This window comes from Panthera uncia, assembly GCF_023721935.1.
Source record: "Panthera uncia isolate 11264 chromosome A3 unlocalized genomic scaffold, Puncia_PCG_1.0 HiC_scaffold_11, whole genome shotgun sequence".
Lineage (NCBI taxonomy): Eukaryota > Metazoa > Chordata > Mammalia > Carnivora > Felidae > Panthera > Panthera uncia.
In genome coordinates, this window is record NW_026057578.1 from 45281984 (window position 1) to 45302935 (window position 20952).

A 20952-nucleotide genomic window follows, 5' to 3' on the forward strand; every position below is an offset into this window, starting at 1 on the left:
AAAAGAGAGATGCAAATATATCTCCCCATGTATTCTGTAAGCCTCTGTGAACTAAATGCTATCAGGTCTGTAGAGATGCTTTGGTCCCTTCAAAAGAAAAGCATGTAACTTCCTCAAGGCTTCATTATTGTTACATCCAGTTCTACTTCCCACTGTGTGTCCTTGACCAAGCCACTGAACCAATTGCTTCTGTTGCTTCACCCAGCCCCCTCTCTTTTTAAAAAAGAGACAATGCTCATTCTCCCCATAGACATGACTGTAAATTTAAATTGCTTTACATGTCTTTAAAATTACTTGAGGGGCACCTAAGTGGCTCAGTCAGTTGACAATCCAACTCTTGGTTTTGGCTCAGGTCATGACTCTAGGGTTGTGGGATTGAGCCCCGCATTGGGCTCCACAATGAGTATAGAGCCTGTTTAAGATTCTCCCTTTCTCTCTCTCTCTCTCTCTCTCTCTCTCTTTCTCTTTCTCTTTCTCTCTCCCTTTTTCTCTCCCTCTGTCTTCCCTCCTCTGCCCCTCTCCCCACCTTGCACTCATTCTCTCTCTCAAATAAAAATAAATAAATAAAATTACTTGAAGATGTGGAGGAAAAACTGTTATTTGCAGTTTGACTGGCAATCAGGATTATTTTTGCACAAATGGAGTATATTTTAATGCAATCCTGTATATGATTAGTGGAAGTTTTTTTTTATATTACCCATAATACTAGAAAGAGTTTTTAAAACTCATATAGTCCTTTGTATGCATCTCTCCCTCCCTCTCTTTCTCTCTCTTTTTTTTTTTTTTTTTGGTATAGTATCTCCCTAGTTCTATTAAATCCAAGCCTCTCTGTGAAAAGTGGTTAGAATTCAGTTTTTTAAATTGTGCTAAAATATATGTAACATAAAATTTACCATTTTAGCCATGTTTAAGTGTACAATTCAGTGGCATTAAGTACTTTCACATAGTTGTGCAATGTGTGCATCTCTTTTTGAAATGTAGATTACATAGTTGTTAGATAATATTTGTTTGAGGAACCAATATTGTGATTCAAAGTAAATACTATGGACTGTACCGTTTTTCTGACTTATTTTGTGGAAGCCGTGGGTTTTATAAAATGTGGTCAGTATTGATTTCAGTGGCCGTGCTTCCTTTTCCTCATTTCATTTTTGAGAAGTATGTAAACAACCTAATCGTCCAGACACAGTATGTTTAACTCACCTCTCCCTTGGCGTTGCAGGTTACAAGGCAGGCAGGAACTAACTCGGGGACAGCCATGTCAAGAGGATTGTATCAACCGGCAACAATCTTTATGGGCCGCCAAATGTCAGCCATCTCAAGCATTGGAGGTTTCAGTACAGAGCAGAAATCTCCCCAGCCCACAAAGAACTTTTCAATTCCTGACCCACATTCACACCGACAGACAGCCCAGAGCGGTAATGTGACAGACAGCTATGTAGTACAAACTAATAGTGACACACAGTGCTTAAATAAGTCTGACAAAATAGATGGAAAGACATCTCTTCAGATTGGTGAGAAAACGCCAGTCACAGCCAGCGCATTGTCTGAGGAGGAACAAACTCATTGCTTACAGATAGGAAGCAACACGCGTCACGGCGGGAGTAGTTTATCTGAAGGCAAAAAGTCTGCTGAACTCCATTCCCTGTTACGGGAAAGATTAAGTCCAGAGAACAGAACCACTGATTTAAAGTGTGACAGTTGCAGCAGATCAGAGGGATCAGAGGGAGAAATACTGACACAGGAATGTATTGAAGTCAAGGAAGAAAGAGCCAGACCGCCAGTCTCTCCGCTATCAGCCTCAGAATACTGTGCATCTGTAAATAAGTGTTCTCAAGAGAAGGATTCTGCTTGGGAAGGTTTCCCAGGTGGGTTGAGAGGCTGAGATGGTTTGCTGGTTTTTGTTGGTGTTTAGGTTTTGCGAGTGGTGGTGGTCTTATGTAAGAACAAAATACATTCTTTAATTTTATCTCTGTCAAAAAGCAAACCAGTGACTTGGCTAAAAAATTCCATTCTCATGAGTTCTTAAATACACAGGTGGAAATATTTTTGCAAGCTAATTCACTGATTTTAAAACCCACTGTGATAGGTTTAAAGATATTTTTAATGATTTTTCACATACTATATAATTAATTGTGGATTGTTTCTACATGTTTTTAACTGAGTAATTTATCTGCCTGTGAGGCAGAATGTGTTAACCTTGCTTCTCCCTGAAGTTGTGATCTGTAGTCTGTTCATATTCCCTCTTATAGATCATCTTCCTCCTGGGGACCCAGAATCACAGAAACCCTTCAGAAAAATGCAGGAACAGCAAGAGGAGGAAAGTTTGAGCAGCAGCAGCAGTGATCTCACAGTCTCTGTAAGTGAAGATGATCTGATTTTCAAGAGTTCAGAACCACAGCCAAATCCGGGTGACGTGATGGAAGGAGAAAATGGAATAGAGGCCTTAAAATTAATCCACTTTGAGCAAGAACGAGATGCCCTATCCACCGAAAAACATAATTGTATTTTGCAAACCCTAAGCTCTCCTGATTCAAAAAAGGAATCCGCCACTCACTCACCAACAAGAGAGTAAGACATTCAATTTTTTTTTTTTTTACTGTTCTGTTTTTAATTATAGACATTTTTAGAGACCATTCCACTGGGAATGTATTATTGAACCTTCAGCCATGGATGTGTAAGTTCCTTAAGTCCCATAAACAGTCTTTTAGATAAGGTTTAATTTTCTTTCTTTCTTTCTTTTTAATGAAATAGCTTTAAAAGTCTGAATATCATTGACTCATGGTGATTGGCAGTTTATAATTATATCCAAACAACCCCTGGTTAATTCATAAGTCATTCCCCCCAAACCCTGCCCTCCAGCATTCTAGAAAGTAAATCATTTTTGAAGTTGTGGTAGCACAGAAGGTAACAAATAGTTAAACTTACTAGGAGTTCAGCTTTAGAGGCTAAGAACTTTGTATCTAATTAATTTGCTTAATCCTTCTATTCCTTGCCACTGTGTCTTACGATTAAACATGAGTTTATAAGTTCTGCTAAGTATATTTCCAAGTCAGCTTTCATTTTTTGAATGAAGACACTGGAATCTTTAATATTAAATAGGAACAACATTAGTGTTAAACATTCTGAGCACTTCTAATATCCAACTTATAAAAGCTCACATATGATTTTTCACTATTGACTAGAGATACTGGGTGGAATTATGTAGAAAGCATTGAAACTATTAGGGAACTTATTCTGCAATGAAAAATAGCACTGATAGGATCTCATCTCTTGTAGGAGTAGAAGAAACCTAAGTAAACAACCTAAGGTAGATGTTATCTTTTAAAAATGGGGAAACCAAGGCCAGGGGCATAGGAATGACATTTGTGCCATTGGGGCAGACCTGCCTCCTCAACTTACATGCTACCCTCAGAACTTTCTCTTATACTATGATAATGTCACTCTTCCTTTAAAAAAAAATTTTTTTTAATGTTTATTTATTTTTGAGACAGAGACAGAGCATGAGAGGGGGAGGGACAGAGAGAGAAGGAGACACAGAATCTGAAGCAGGCTCCAGGCTCCAGCCTCTGAGCTCCAAGCTGTCAGCACAGAGCCAGATGTGGGGCTCAAACTCATAGACTGTGAGATCATGACCTGAACCGAAGTCGGACACTCAGCTGACTGAGCCACCCAGGTGCCCCTGATAATGTCACTTTCTTTTCAATGGTCTCAGCAACAGTGAAAAGACAAGTAGGCATTGTTGTGTATTGGGATATATACTCTCTTTTAGAGCACTGTTGTACCTTTCAATATGTTGCTTTTCACCATTCATAATCTACTTATGGTGAAAAGTTTAATTTATAGTTTGACTCCAAGAGTTCAAGAAAGATTTATTAGGAGCACATCAAATACAAAGCACTTGCACTATGGTTGGAAGCACTGACAAACTTCCTGGACTTACTTATTGTAGAGGCAAGCCAAATGGATTTTTCTAGTCATAATACTTCTCTCTCATCAAAGAGGTACAGATATTATATACTATATCATCAGAAACTTTATTACCGGAGATAAAATCATCTATTCTGGGTTTTGTATTCACAGGCTTCTTTTCATACCAATCCATTGGCCAAGTTAGCACTTTGGTAGGCTAACAAGGGGGCTCATGTACTAGTGTCTTTACTCAGAATTCAGTCTTTTCCTGAGATGAAAAGCGATGAGCATGTGTGTGGAATTAAGAACACTCTATCTCCTTTTCTCCTATGTGAATGACTTTTTCCTATGACCTTAAAGCCAAGCTCCTTGGGAATTTGGGATATGGTGTTCCAAAACTTATTGGGAAATATGGTCATTTGGTGAATTTTTGAATATTTGACTTAAAAGAATGTCCCCAGAATAAAAGGTCAGTCAGCAGTGGTTGATGTCTGTGCTATCAAATTTGAGCCTATTGGTTGTCTGTGGTGAAAGTACTCCCACGAATAGGTTGGAAGTGCTTTTAAATGATGCTGGTTAACCTGCTGACATTCCTACTGCTTTTGAGGCCCTACTTTCTCTTATTTATTCTTTAGCATGAGTTGTTCTCCCTTGTTCTGAAGGTTAATTATTAATCTGGGGCTATAGCATTGTATTTACAGAGCTGACACTGTGACCTCAAAGGTTCATTACCTCAGTTAACTTTAGGGTCTTTGGGGGGGCTTGGAGAAAAGTCACTTGAACGAATTTTAGTTAAGAAAGATGAGAGATGGGACAAAGGCAGACACATAGAAAGATACAGACAGGAAACTGGACCCTCTGATTTGATGATGATGATGATGATAGTTATTATGTTTTAGCACATCTGTATGCCCACTAAATTGCTGTGTTTGGACATGAAACTTGGTCTTAAGCTTCCTAGTAGTAAAGGTGAAAAGAGGAATACAGTATGCTGGATAGTTTCCATTAGAGGGGAAAAGTGAAGCCAAGGATTATTTTTGTGTTGTTTGGTTGTTGTTTGTTTTGTTTAGAAAAAAAATTAATGGCTCTATTGAAATATACTTCACATAACATACAGTCCAGCCACTTAAAGTGTATAATCCAAGGGTTCGGGGTATATTACATTACTGATTTGTGAAAAATGTGCTAAAATGTAAAAAACATTTTAAAATTGCGATTTTAAGCATATAATTTAGTAACATTAATTACATCCACCGTACTGTGCAGCCATCAGCACTATCTCTTTCCAAAAGTTGTTCCTCACCCCAAATATAAACTCTGTAACTCTTCATTCTTCCCTCCCTCCAGTCTCTGGTAACCTCTAATGTACATTCTGTCTGTAAATTTGTCTATTCTGTTGGTAATTATACATTATTTGCACTTGTCTGGCTTATTTCAGTGAGCATAAGATCTTTTAGGTTCATACATGTTGTTGCAGGTATCAGAACTTCATTCTGTTTTATGACTAAATAATATTCTGGTGTATGGACATACCACATTCTGTATATCCATTCATCTGTTGATGGACACTTGGGTTGCTTCTACCTAAAAGCCAAGTGTTTTTGAGAAGCTTCATGACCCACTCCCATGGATACTTCCAGATATTGAAAACCAGGCTGTGCTTCATGCATAATTCCTTCATCGCAAGTTAGAGTTAACCCTTTTCACAAGAAAGCATACCAAAATAAATCTGAGCTTAAAACAAATGTCAAAAAGGAAGACCTAGAATCTTTTTATTCTTTTTTTCAATGTTTTTATTTTTTATTTTTGAGAGAGACAAAGCGTGAGTGGAGAAGAGGCAGAGAGAGAGACACACAGAATCTGAAACAGGCTCCAGGCTCTGAGCTGTCAGCACAGAACCAGATGTGGGGCTTGAACTCATGGACCATGAGATCATGACCTGAGCCAAAGTTGTACACTTAACTGGCTGAGCCACCCAGATGCCCCTAGAATCTTTTTATTCTTAAACAGTAAACAGTTTGCTGCAAACATTGGTACAAAACTCCATGACTTAACCTGATATTTGCTGCTTTTCATGTGTCGGGTGTTGGCCCAGTGTCAGTTGGGGCCTCAAGGATAATTTAGCTATGTGCCCCTCTTCATCCAGGAGAGTCGTTTAGCCTGTCATCTGGTGGTGGTAGCAGAGTTCCTAAGACAGCAAGAGGGCAAGCCCCAGTGCCCAGATGCTTTTATAGTGTCTAAGTCACATTTGCAAGTGTCCCATGGCTAAAGAAAGTCACAAGGCCCAGCCCAGAGTCAACAGGTGAAAAAGTCAAGAGGTCCACCTCTTGATAAGATGAGTGGCAGAGTCACATTGCAAAAGAGGAGACACACAGGGATGGGAAGCTTATGGCCATTTTTTGCAACCCTCCCACAGTATTTTAGGACAAATTCAAATGAAGGTAAGTTCAGCATGGGTCCAAAGGTCAGGAAAGGTTTTATAACAGGTGTTGATGTGGCATCTTGAAGGCTGTTGAGGCTTTGAGTAAGAAGGAGGTAGGAAGAGGTGGGTTAGTTCTCTGAGAGGAGTGCTGGCAGGCATGTAGATGCTGAGTGCACAGAGGGGATGGGTGGGCAGAGCAAAGGGTGTGATTGAGGCTCAGTGAGCAGGACTCCTTAAAATAAAGGTTTAAAATGGTGCCTGAGGCATGGCTGAGAACAGGCCTAGAATATCTGGTTAATAAATTTAGAGTTGATTTTCTGTCTTTTGCACAACTGCTGAAGGATAGTATGGTGCGTAACTTGACTTAGGAGAATTAATCTGACTTGATTAGTTTTGTCAGGATTAATTATCCACAAGGTAGGCAAAATTCTAATGTGGCTCCCCAGAGTCCTGCCTCCTGGTGTGTACTGTGTATAGTCCCCTTGCCTTGAGTGTGGGCAGGAGTGTACATTTGATGGATTTCCCTCCTACAATTACTCTATGTTAAATGACAGATATGAAGACTTTTGCAAATATGATAAAGTCCCAAATCAGTTGCTTTTGAGCTAATCAAAAAAGGAATTCTCCAGGGTGGGCCTGACCTAAACTGATCAGATTAGCCTTTTAAAAGGGACTGTGTCCTTACTGAAGTCAGAGATTCAAAGCAGCTGATGTACTCTCCTGTTTGCCTTGAAAAAGCAAACTGCCATCTTGTGGAGAAGGCCACATGGTAGGAAATCGTTGGCTGGAAATTCATTTGCCAACAACCAGTGAGTTTGGAGGAGGACCCAGACTTAAACAAGATTGCAGACCCGGCCAGCAACTTGATGTCAGCATGGTGGGACTCTGAGAATAAGGCTCCACTAACCTAGACCCAGACCTCTGACCCATGGGAACTGTGAGAAAGGTTTATGGTAAGTGTGAAATTTGTGGTAATTTGTTATGCAGCAGTTATGATCCAATTGAAAAATTGGAATCAGGGATTGTATCTTTGCAAGATTTTATGGGTAGAAGTCACTACCCATAGTGACCCAAGGCAGGCTGAATCAGAAGTGTTCAGGGTCCATTGTGGGAGCACATGGTGCCAGGGTGGCAAAGTGAGTGACCTAGCAGCTACCTGGGTTGGGCCCAGCAACTGACCTGTGCTTTCTCTTGCCCTGTACCCTCACCATCTGAGCAAGTGCATTTTCACACATGGCCACATGCAGGTGAGCAGGCATGGAACATGGTTGACTGGTAGGGACCTAGAAAAGTGGGTGTGCAAAACTGCATTACTCAACAAGCAGTTTCTCATGCAAACAGTATTTCTCTGGTGACTTTTCTAGTGAATGAAGCAATGTATTGATGGTTTTTTGGTTTTGCTTTGTTTACAATGCGTAGTATCATATATGTACCTTTACATCATACAGAATACTTTCACTTCCTGAAAACCCCTATGCTCTGTCTACTACTCATCTCTCTTTCCACCCCCTCACCCAAACCCTGGGTCACTACTGAACTTTCTATTGTCTATAGTTTTGCCTTTTCCAGAATGTCATATTCTTAGAATTATACAGTATATATAGCCTTTTCAAATTTCACTAAGCATTATGCATTTAAATTTTTTTAATGTTTATTATTTTTAGGAGAGAGAGAGAGAATGTGTGAGCATAAGCAGGGAAGGGGCAGAGAGAGAAAGGGAGACAGAATCCAAAGCAGGCTCCCTGCTGTCAGCTCAGAGCCTGACTCTGAACTGTGAGATCATGACCCAAGCCAAAGTCAGACACTTAAAAGACTGAGCCACCCAGGCGCCCCAAGCAATATGCATATTTTGAACTCTTGTTCATGGCTTTTCATGGCTTGCTAGCTTGTTTCCTTTTAGTGCTAAATAATATTTTGTTACCTGGATATACCACAGCTTATTTATCCATTTACTTACTGAAGGCAGCTTTGTGACCTACACATTTTGTCAATTATGAATAAAGACACTATGGACAATTACGTGCAGGTTTTTGTGTAGACATCAGTAAATATCCTTGTCAGCCTTTGGTATTATCAGTTTTTTTTTTTAATTTTAACTATTCTGATAGGTACACAATGGTATATTATTTTAATTTACAATTTTCTAATGACATATGATGGTGAGCATGTTTTCATGTAGTTAATTACTATTTGTATGTCTTCTTTGGTGAGATACCTGTTCAGTTCTTTTGCCTAGTTTTTAACTGGATTGTCTGTTTTCTTATTATTCAGCTTAAATAATTCTTTGCATATTTTGGATACAAGTCCTTTATCAGGGGGATAATATGTTTTGTAAATATTTTCTCCCTGTCTGTAGCATGTCTTTCCATTCTCTTGACAGTGTCTTTTTCAAGGCAGAAGTTTTTTGTTTTGTGTTTTTTTTCTTTTTTATTTAACCTCTCCCAGGGCAGTGAACCCCAGCAGTGAGTGCTGGCCCACCAGTACTGCAGGGCTTAGCCACTTGCATTCCCTGCCACCATCTTGAGGTCCCATCACTGAATCTAAGGTGACCTAGATTTTTTACTATGTTATCTTCTAGAAATATTATAGTTTTGCAGTTTACATTTAGATTTGTGATCCATTTTGAGGTAATTTTTGTGAAAGGCACAAGGTCAGTTTCCAGATTCATTTTGTCTTTTTGCTTATGGATGTCATTCTTTGCAGTGCCGTCTGTTGAAAGACTATCCTTTTTCCATTGGAGAGTTAAATAGTTGACTTTATTTGTGTGGGTCTATTTCTGGGTTTTCTGTTCTGGTCCATTAGGATCTGTTTGTTCCTTCACCAGTATCACACTGTCTTTATTATGTTAGCTTTATAGTAAGTCTTGAATTCATGTAGTATCAGTCCTCTGACTTTGCTCTTCTTCAGTACTGTATTGACTCCTCTGGGTCTTTTGCTTTTCCATGTAAACTTTAGAATCAGTTTGTCAATATTCAGAAAAATAACTTGCTGCGATTTGATTGATACTGTTTTGAATCCAGAACTGGGAATTCAAGTTGGGAAAAACTGACATCTTAACAATGTTAAGTCATCCTGTGCATGACATGGAATATCTCTTTGTTTATTTAGATCTTTGATTTCTTTCATCAGTTTTGTAGTTTTCTTCATGTAGTTTTTGTTCATAAACTGTTAGACTTATTGTTAAGTACTTTTCTCTCTTTTGTGCTAATGTAAATGTATTGTGTTTTTCATTTCAAGTTTTACTTGTTCATTGCTGCTATATAAGAAAGCAATTGACTTTTGTAGATTAACCTTATATCCTGTAATATTGCTATAATTGTTATTAGCTTCAGGAGTATTTTGTTTTTGATTCTTTGGGATTTTCAACATAGACAAGCATGTGATCTGTGAATAAAGACAGTTTTATTTTTTTATTCCCAATCTATATGTCTTTTCTTTTCTTTTTTTTTTTTTAAATAAAATTTTTAATGTTTATTTGTTTCTGAGGGGTGAGGGCAGGGGACAGAGGATCCAAAGTGGGCTCTGTGCTGACAGTAGAGAGCCTGATGCAGGGCTTGAGCTCACAGACCGTGAGATATGACCCGAGCCGAAGTCAGATGCTCAACCAACTGAGCCACCCAGATTTCCCTTATTTTCTTTCTTACTGCATTAGCTAGGATTTCTAGTACAATGTTAAATAGGAGTGGTGAGAGGAGACATTCTGGCTTTGTTGTTGATCTTTTGGGGAAAGCTTCTAGTTCTTTCACATTAAATATGATGTTAGCTATAGGTTTTTGTTCTTTATCTGTTGAAGAACATTTGTTCTTTATCAAGTTGAAGAAATTCCCCCTTTATTCTTGGTTTGCTGAGAGTTTTTATTGTGAATGAGTATTGACTTTTCTTATATGCTTTTTCTGCATGTAATGGTACAATCATATGATTTTTCTTCTTTAGCTTTGGATGTGATGGGTCATATCCATTGACTTTCAAATGTTAAATCAGGGATATACCTGGGATAAAATCCAACTGGTCATGGTGTGTAATTTTTTTTATACATTCTTGGATTCAGTTTGCCATTTTTTTGAGGATTTTTGCATCTATATTCATGAGAGACTCTGATCTGTAGTTTTCCTTTCTTATAACGTCTTTATCTGGTTCTGGTGTTAGGGTAATGCTAGCCTTATGTAATGAGTTAGGAAGTATTCTCTTGCCTTCTATCCTCTGAAAGAGATTGTAGAGAATTGGTATAATTTCTTCTTTAAATGATTGGTAGAATTTGCCAGTGAACATATCTGGCCCTGGTACTTTCTGTTCTGAAAGATTGTCAATTATTAATTCAATTTCTTTAACATATATAGTTCTATTCAGATTCTCTGTTTCTCTTTGTGTAAGATTCGGCATATTGTGTCCTAGGAATTGGGTCATTTCATCTGAGTTACCAAATTTGTGAGTTTAGAGTTATTCATATTATTCTTTTATTTTCCCTTTAATGGTCTGTCATTCATTATGACTTATGTATATCTTTTTTTTCTTGGTTAGCCTTGTATTATGGATTGAATGTCTGTGTCCCCCCAAATTCATATGCTGAAGCTCTAGTGCTGCAAGTGACTGTATTCAGAGATATACAAATACAGTGAGGAGGTGATCTAGGCTAAACGAGCTCATAAAGGTGAGGCTTTAATCCCATAAGGCCAGAACCCTTATAAGAAGAGGAAGAGACACTAGAGCTCTTTCCAGCTATGTGAAGACACAGTGAGAAAGTGGCCATCTGCAAGTCTCACCAGGAACCAAATCAGCCAGCACTTTGATCTTGGACTTCCCTACTTTGAGAATTGTGAAAAATAAATTTCTGTTGTTTAAATCACCCAGTTTGTGGTATTTTGTTATAGCAGCCTGAAAAGACTAATACACCTGGCTAGAGGTTTATCTGTTTTGTTGTTTATTTTTTTTCAAGGAAACAGTTTTTTGTTTTGTTGATTTTGTCTATTGTTTTCCTGTTTTCAATTCTATTGATTTCTTCTCTAGATTTTATGATTTCTTCTGCTTACTTTGGAAAATTACCCCCCTCCCTTTTTTTTTCTAATTTCCCAATATAGAAGCTTAGATTACTCATTTTTAGATCTTTTTCTTTTCTAATATACGTGTTCAATGCTATAAATTTCCCTGTAAGCCCTGCTTTTGATGTAGCCCACAACTTTTTATAAGTTGCACTTTCATTTTCACTCAGTCAAAATATTAAATTTCTCTTGAAACTTCTTTGACCCATGTGTTCTTCAGAAATGTGTTTTTTAACCTCCAAATATTTTGAGATTTCCTGTATTTCTGTTAATGATCTTTAGTTTTATTCTATTGTGGTCTGAGAGCATACTCTCTCTGACTTATGTTCTTTTAATTTCTTTGGGGTGTGTTTTATGGCCTAGAATATATTTGGCCTTGGCAAATGTTACATTTGAGCTTGAGAAGAATGTGTATTTTGCTGTCGTTGAATGGAGTATCCTGTAAATGTCAATTAGATCCAGTTGATTAATGGTGCTCTTCACTTCAGCTATATCCTTGCTGCTTGTTTACCTGCTGGATATGCCAGTTACTGACAGAGGTGTGTTGAAGTGTTCAGCTGTAATGGTCAATTTACCTGTTTCTCCTTGAAGTTCTATCAGTTTTGCCTATGTATTTTGGTGCTCTGTTATTAGGTGCATACACATTAAGGATTTTCATGATATTCCTAAAGGTGGTTTTTTGGATATTTATCCTGCTTCATGTTCTCTGAGCTTCCTAGGTCTATAGTTTGGTGTCGTTAACTTTGGAAAATTCTCGGCCATTATTACTTCAAATATTTATTTTGCTTCTTTCTCTTCCTTCTTCAGATATTCCCATTATTTGTATGTTAACACCCTTTGTAATTATTTCACAGTTCTTGGATATTCTGTTCCTTTTTTGTTATTGTTCATTCTTCTTTCTCTTTGCATTTCATTTTGGCAGGTTTGTATACTAGCATATCTTCTGGCTCATTGATTCCTTCCTCAGCTATGTCCTGTCTACTTGTGAGGCCATCACAGGTATTCAGATTTGAGTTTGATGTGTACATTTTTGGTTTTGCACTTAAGTAGACTGTTTTAAATTAATTATTTTTTCGAAGCCCTGTATAAAAGAATCAAACTGTTCTTTCTTCTAGTTACAGTATATAACTAATTGAATATACAATTGAAAATCACACTGTATAATTCCATTTTGAACCAAAATATTCTGAATGCCTGCTAGGCCCAAAGCTCGGTACTATGCACTATGGGGTTGTGGCAATTTAAAATATGGATGAAAGACCTAAATGTAAGACAGGAAGCCATCAAAATCTTCGAGGAGAAAACAGGCAACAACCCCTTTGACCTTGGCCACACCAACTTATTACTAGACATGTCTCCAGAGGCAAGGGAAACAAAAGCAAAAATGAACTATTGGGACCTCATCAAAATAAAAAGCTTCTGCACAACAAAGGAAACAAGCAACAAAACTAAAAGGCAACCAACGGACTGGGAGAAGATATTTTCAAGTGACTATCAGATAGAATAAGGTTAGTATCCAAGATCTATCAAGAACTTATTAAATTCAACACCCCAAAAATAAATAATCCAGTAAAGAAATGGGCAGAGGACATAAATAGACACTTTTCCAAAGAAGACATCCAGATGGCTAACAGACACATGAAAAGATGCTCAATGTCATTCATCGTAAGGGAAATACAAATCAAAACCACAGTGAAATACCACATCACACCTGTCAGAATGGCTAAAATATAATAACTCAGGAAACAACAGATGTTAGTAAGGATATGGAGAAAGGGGAAGAACGGTTCGGAAGTTCCTCAAAAGGTAAAAATAGAACTGCCTTATGGCCAAGCAGTTGCATTACTAGGAATTTATCCAAAGGATATCAAAATGCTGATTTGAAGGGACACATGCACCCCAATGTTTATAGCAGCATTATCAATAACAGCCAAATTATGGAAAGAACCCAATGTGTATCAACTGATGAATGGATGAAGAAGATGTGAGATACACACACACACACACACACACACACACATTGAAATATTATTCAGTGATCAAGAAGAATGAAATCTTGCCATTTGCAACAACGTGGATGGGACTAGAGTATATTTTGCTAAGTGAAATAAGTCAAGTCAGAGGAAGACAAGTATGATTTCACTCATGTGGAATTTAAGAAACAAAATAGATGAACATAGGGGAAGAGAAGGAAAAATAAGAAAAACAGAGAGAGAGGCAAACCATAAGAGACTCTTAAATATAGAGAACAAATTGCAGGTTGCTGGAGGAGAGGTGGGTGGAGGAATGGGCTAAATGGGTGATGGGCATTAAGGAGGGCACTTGTTGGGATGAGCACTGGGTGTTATATGTAAGTGATGAATCACTGAATTTTACTCTTGAAACCAGTACTACACTATAGGTTAACTAACTTGAATCTAAATTTTAAAAAAAGGAAAGAAAAATATGGCTACAATTTTTTCAACACTTTTCTTATCAAAAGATGGGGTTTCTGTCCATTTCCCTTGAATCTGAGTAGGCTAATTACTGCTTAACTAAGTAGAGCATGGTGGAATTGATGCTCTCTGACTTTAAAAGTTGAGTTGTAAAAGGCCATGCAGTTTCTTCCCTGTTTGCTATACCACTTGTTCTTGGAACCCTGAAGCACTATGAGAAATCTGACTAATCTGAGACTGCTGTGCTTGAAGAAATTATGTTAGGTGCTCTAGATTATAGTCCCAGCTGGGCCCATCCTTCCAGCTATCTCCACCAAGATGCCAGATATGCAGTGAAGCTTTCTTGGACCCTCCAGACAAGTGCATTCACCCCAACCAACCTCTCTTAACACATGAAGTAGAAGAATCACTCAGCCAAGCCCTGCCTAATTCTTGATCCACAAAATCATCACATATAATATAATGATGGTTGTTATAAGATACCAAGTTTTGGGGTACTTTGTTATGAGTCTACAGATAACTACTATAAGACTTAGTTCATTTTACCTTAAATATTTATTGAGTGCCTCCCCTGTGCCAGGCACTATTTTGCTTTTACATTTATGATCATCCATGTAGAGGGGAGGAAGATACCATAAACTGATAAACAGTCTATGTGGAAAGTGTTATGACAAAGAATAGCAGGTTAAGTGTATAAAGAAGGCATAGATGCAACTTAATATGGGATGGTTAGGGAGAGTCTTTCCAGTAAGATGATATTTGAGTAGAGACCTAAAGTGAGTGAGTAAGCCACATTAAATTGTACCCATACCTTCTCTATCACCTAACCTGCTTTATTCTTTGTCACCTTAATTTTCACCCTGGTATATTTGTTTATCAATTTATATTTCCTTTCTCCCCTTACATATCTGGGCGATGGATGGGATATATCTTGAGGAAGAACATACCAGGCAATGGGAATGACAAGTAAAGAGGCCCTCATGTGGGAGCATATTTGATGTTTCCAGGAACAGCACACAAGCCAATCCAGCTGGACAACAAGAGGTGAGGGGGGGAGGTAGGAGATAGAGTGAGAGAAGTATCAATGGACCAAATCATGAAGGGTCTTGTAGGCTATAGGAAGAATTTTGGATTGTGCTTTAAGGGAGATGAAGAATCACGCTGGCTACTTAATGGAAAGTGAACTATTGGGGAAAGGGTGGGAACAGGGAAACCTGTTTGGAGAATATCACAGTGATCCAGGGAGAGATGGTATTGCCTTGACCACAGTAGCAGCAGTGAGAAGTAGTCAAATTCTGGAAATATAAATGTATGTGTTGAAAAATCACATACACACATAACATGAGATTTACCCTAACATTTTTTAAGGCTTTATTTTTATAGAATAGTTTTAGGTTCACATCAAAAGTGAGAGGTAGATACGAAGATTTCTCATATACCTTATGCCCCCACACATACATGGTTTCCCTCATTATCAACATCCTGCATGACAGTGGTTCATTTGTTACAATTGATGGGCCTTCATTGACACATCATGATTACCCCAAATCCATAGTTTAAATTACAGTTCATTCTTGGTGTTGCACATTCTGTGGATTTCGATAATGTATAATGACATGTATCCATCATTAGAGTATCATAAAGAGTATTTTCATTGCACTAGAAATTCTCCGTGCTCCACCCATTCATACCCCTACCCCTACCCCCTGGTAAGCACTGATCCTTTTACAGTTGCCATAGTCTTACCTTTCTAGAATGTCATATTCTTGAAATCATACAGTTTGTAGCCTTTTTTGATTGGCTTCTTTTACTGAGAAATATTCATTTAAGGTCCCTCCATGTCTCTTTGTAGCTTGATACCTCATTTCTTTTAAGGGCTAAATAATATTCATTACTTGGATATACCATAGTTCATTTATCCATTCACCTACTGAAGGACACCTTTGTGGCTTCCATGTTTTGGCAATTATGAATAAAGCTGATATAGACATCTCTGTGCAGATTTTTATGTGAGCATAGTTTTCAACTCATTGGGTAAATACTAAGGAGTACAGTTGCTGGACTGTATGGTAAGACTATGTTTAGCTTTGTAAGAAACTGGCAAACTGTTTTGCAGAATGTTTTTTGCATTCCCACCAGTAATGAATAAGAATTCTTGTTGCTTAAAAGCCATATTAGCATTTGTTGTCAGTTTTTTGGATTGTAGCCATTCCAATAGATCTGTAATAATATCTCATGTTGTTTTAATTTTCAATTCCCTAGTGACATATTGAGCATCTCTTCATACATTTACTTATCATTTGTATAGTTTGGTGAGGTGTCTCTTTTTGCCCATTTTTAATTAAGTTGTTTATTTTCTTATTGCCCACTTTTAAGAGCTCTTTGTATATTTTGGATACAAGTCCTTTATCAGATGTGTCTTTTGCAAATATTTTGTCCAAGTCTGTGCTTGTCTTCTCATTCTCTGGCTATTACTTTTCAAGTTTCTAATTATAATGAAGTCTAGCTTATCAATGATTTCTCATGCCTTTGTTGTTGTATCTAAAGAGTTAAAGCCATAACCCAACATCATCTAGGGTTTCTCCTTTGTTCTCTTTTCGTTTTGTAGTTTTGTGTTTTACATTGTGTGGTCCGTTTTGAGCTAATTTTTATGAAGGGTATAAGGCGTGTATCTAGATTCATTTTTTTCTTTGCATATGGAGGTTATTTTACCATTTGTTAAAAATGTACCATTTGTTAAAAAGTTAGCATATTTTTAAGTGTACCATACAGTATTGTTGACTGTAAGCACAATGTTATATAGCATATCTCTAGAACATTTCCATCTTGACTAACTGAAACTTCATGCTCATTGAATAGCAAGTGCCATTGACTTCTCCTCCAGCCCTGGGACAACCACCATTCTTTCTGCTTCTAAGTTTGACTACTTTAGATATCTTATATCTGTGGAATCATGCAGTATTTGTCTTTCTGTGACTGGCATATTTCTTGTAGCATAATGTCATCAAGGTTCATCCATGTTGTAGCATCTGACAGGATTTCCTTCTTTTAATGGCTGGATAATACTCCATTCTGTATATATACACTAGATTTTCTCTATCCATTCACCTGTCTGTGACATTTAGTTTTTTTCCACCTCTTGGCTATTGTGGATAATGCTGCAATGAACATGAGAGTGATGCTATCACTGTGAGGTCCTGATTTCAGGTCTTTTGAATAAATACTCAGAAGTGGGATTGCTGGATCATATGGTAGTTCTATTTTTATTTTTTTTAAGGAGCCTCTGTACTGTTTTCTGTGGTGGCTGCAACATTTTACATTCCTTTCAAAAGTGCACAAGAATCTAGTTTTCTCTATGTACTCACCAACACTTGTTATTTCCTGTTGGCCTTTTTATCCCCCCCAAACAATAGGTGTTCTAACATCATTGAAGTGATATCTCATTGTGGTCTTAATTTGAAGTTCCTTTCATATATATCCTTTCACATATATCTTGGTCATTTGTATATCTTCTTTTGAGAAATATCTATTCAAATCCTTTGCCTTTTATTTAAAATAAAAAAATTTTATTTTTAACTTTTTAAATGTTTATTTTTGAGAGGGGGGGGGGAAGCATGAGTGGGAAGGGGGCAGAAAGAGGGAGACACAGAATCTGAAGCAAGCTCCAGACAGCAGGCTGTCAGCACAGAGCCCAGCACTGGGCTCGAACCCACAAACCATGAGATCATGATCTGAGCCGAAGTTGGATGTCAACCAGCTGAGCCACCCAGGTGATCCTCAAATCCTTTGCCCATTTTTAAATTTTTTTTTTTTTTTTTTTTTTTTTTTTTTTTTTGCAGTTGAGTTGTAGGAGTTCCTTATTTTTTTGGATATTAATGCCTTATCATATATATGTTTTGAAAATATTTTCTCCCATTCCATAGGATGCTTTTTCACTCAGTTTGTGGTTTCCTTTGCTGTGTAGAAACTTTTTAGTTCAAAGTATTCCCATACAAATAGACAACTATTTTTGCTTTTGTTGTCTGTGCTTTTGGTGTCATACCCAAGAAATAATTGCTAAGACCAATGCCAGGAAGCTGTTCCCCTGTTTTTTTCTAGGTGTTTTAAAGCTTCAGATCTTATGTTTACATTTTCAGTACATTTTGAATTGACTTTTGTGTGTGGTATAAGATAAGGGTCCAGGGGCTCCTGGGTAACTGAGTTGGTTAAATACCTGACTCTTGATTTCAGCTCAGGTCATGATCTCATGGTTGTAAGATCCATGCTCAGTGTGGAACCTGCTTAAGATTCTCCCTTTTCCTCTCTCTCTTCCCTTCCTCTGCTCTCACTTGTGCACACACACTCTCCCTCTTCTCTCTCTCTCAAAAAGAAAAAATAAGATAAGCATCCAATTTCATCCTTGAATTTGGATATCCATTTTTCCCATCACCATTTGTTGAAGAGACTATCTTTTCCCCATTGTATATGCTTGACCAAAGATCAGTTGACTCCATGGATTTATTTCTGGGCCCTTTGTTCTATTCCTCTTGGCTATATGCCTTTGTTTCTACCAGTACCATACTATTTTGATTATTGTAGCTTTGTGATATGCTTTGAAATCAGGAAGTGTGAGTCCTCCAGCTTTGTTCTTTTTTTCTCAGTGTACTTTGGCTATTCAGAGTCCTTTGTAGTTCCATATGAATTAGGATTGTTTTTTTCTATTTCTGTAAAAAAATGCCCTTAGGATTTTGATAGGAATCATATCTATCATATCTGTAGATAATTTTGGGTAATTTTGACATTTTAACAATATTGAGTCTTCTAATCCATGTACATGAGGTGTCTTTCCATTTATTTGTGTCTTCTTTAATTTCTTTCAACAATGGTTTGTAGTTTTCAGTGTACAGGCCTTTTGCCTTATTGGTTAAGTTTATTTCTAAATATTTTATCTTTTTAATTCTATTGTCAATGGGATTGTTTATTTAATTTCCTTTTTGAGTTGTTATATAAAAATGCAACTGATTTTTGTATGTTGTTTTTGTATTCTGCAATTTTACTAAATCATCTGAGTATAAATGCATTTTTAAATCATATACCCGGAAGCCATTAGAACCGAGAAGTTGTGCCGTTGGTGTCAAGTGGAGTGTCTCAGGTGGGGTTTAGAAAGACTGAGTAACATTCCCAGATCATAGAGCTAGTCAGAGGTGCTGCTAGCATCCATGCTGATAGTCAGATGCCAGAATTCATGCTCTCAATTTCTGTGCTCTATCCCCCAAATCACAATCATAATGGTGACAGTATCCTTCAATAGCACCAACTCTATGCTGGGCACTGTTCTGACAGCTTTGTAAATCCATTTTTTCCTACTATCATCACCATTTTACAGAGGAGGAAACAGACACAGAGAGGCTATGTTCAGAGTTACAAAGTATCTCAGTGCACTTTGAACTTGGCTGCCTCCACAGTCCTAACTGGTACCCTGGGCTATTTCCCAGTAACCTTCCCCTGCCTAAATAACTGGAGTGTCATTGAAGGTATTATTTCATAGGGTCGAATAATGAAGTTTGGGAAGCAAATTAGATTCTTTAATTGAAAAAGAAAGGAAAACCAAGCCATGACAATTTGATCTTTTGCTCCATCCATATTGATTTTTGTACCTTCCAGTCTCAAATAATCTGGTGAAGAGCTGTGTGCCTTTCTTCAAACTTGAACAAAGTACTTTCAAAGTTGCTTTGTTCTTTTCCCCCTGGAGTACGACTGAAAGCAAAATGTAATGCTGCCTTTTAAGTTAAGTCAAATGAAAGCCTTGGTTTCTCAAGGTCATAAAAATGTGATCACATAGATTGAATCTCATCCAGTGATGTTAATTTAGCCCCTCTTCAAAGTTAAACATAGGAAGGAAGTTCTTATATTTGAGAAAGGATTGCTGCTGAAAATCATAATTGCCAGGAATCACAGGTTATAACTGTGTTCCTTTAGAATTTTCCCTAAATTCACTTTAAGAGCTGAAAACACACACACACACACACACACACACACACACACACACACACACAAATTCAGCATTCCTTCAGATGCTGTGATGCCTTCAGATATCTGTTTTCAGTTGCTTTTTTTCTTCACCACTGTCACTTGTTTTTCCTGGCTATGACCTCTACCCCTCAATGCAGGTGGTCCCCTGAACTTTTTCTTGCCACCCCATAGATTCTTGCCTTTGTTCCCAAAGTCAGGTTGTGCATTACATTTCTGGAAAAATAACCCAGCGCCAGCGGTGAGGCCATCAGTGTATCATTCTCCAGTTTTGCCTGTGCCTCTTGTTTTAGCGAACCTATTTCAGTCTGAAAAATCTGGGACCTCCTTATCTTTACTTTGGTTAAAAATGTAAAAGTCCAGGGCCAGGTTTCTAAGAGGGCGGTAGTTCTGATACCTGATCATTAGCAAAATAGTCAATAATCACAGTCATTGTTCCTTGGTGTCTATGCAGGGAATAAAAAAAACAACAACTCCGTTGGCCATCTTGAACCTCAGCCTTTGCCAGCCATCTTATGTTGATGGCCTGGGTCAGATGAGGTGAGTGACCTGTAGCAAAGACAGTCTTGTGGGGTACTGAGGAGCACTTGCGAAGTTTACAGCCTAAAGAACCTCTTTAAACATTTTTTACAAGACAGCTCTACCAATGAAGAGCCCGTCAATTTGTGTTTGATTACCTATTCCACTTCTTAAATGCTCATATGTTTATGTTTTCATTCATCTTGACTCAGTTTGCAAATGTATACTATGCTAGAAATAGATCCATTTTCTAAGTTTTCAAATGTGTGGGCCTATTTTATATTTTAGGATTTCTACTGTATGCATAATTATGCTCCTTTTCTCACTCATAATTTTTTTGTCTGCCCTATTTTTTAATGAGTCAATCCTGCATAAGATTTGTCTATGCTATTACTTTTCTTCAAATCAGATTTTATCCCATCTATTGCTTTTTAAAAACTCATTCATTTCTGGGGTGCCTGGGTGGCTCAGTTGGTTAAGTGTTTGACTCTTTGTTTCGGCTCAGGTCATGATCTCACGGTTGTGAGACTGAGCCCTGTGTTGGTTCCTTGCTGAGTGTGGAGCCTGCTTAAGATTCTCTCTCTCTCTCTCTCTCTCTCTCTCTCTCTCTCTCTCTCTCTCT

General features: G+C 37.7%; 1 protein-coding gene across 1 annotated transcript in view; it reads left to right on the top strand.

Annotated features, from left to right (window-relative positions):
- The window catches only part of KIZ (kizuna centrosomal protein), a 143640-nt gene that overhangs the window by 57597 nt on the left and 65091 nt on the right, over positions 1-20952 (top strand). The window contains exons 5-6 of the mRNA XM_049650105.1: positions 1220-1865; positions 2250-2568. Coding sequence (XP_049506062.1) covers positions 1220-1865; positions 2250-2568 — 965 coding nt within the window. The remainder of the gene's footprint in view (positions 1-1219; positions 1866-2249; positions 2569-20952) is intronic.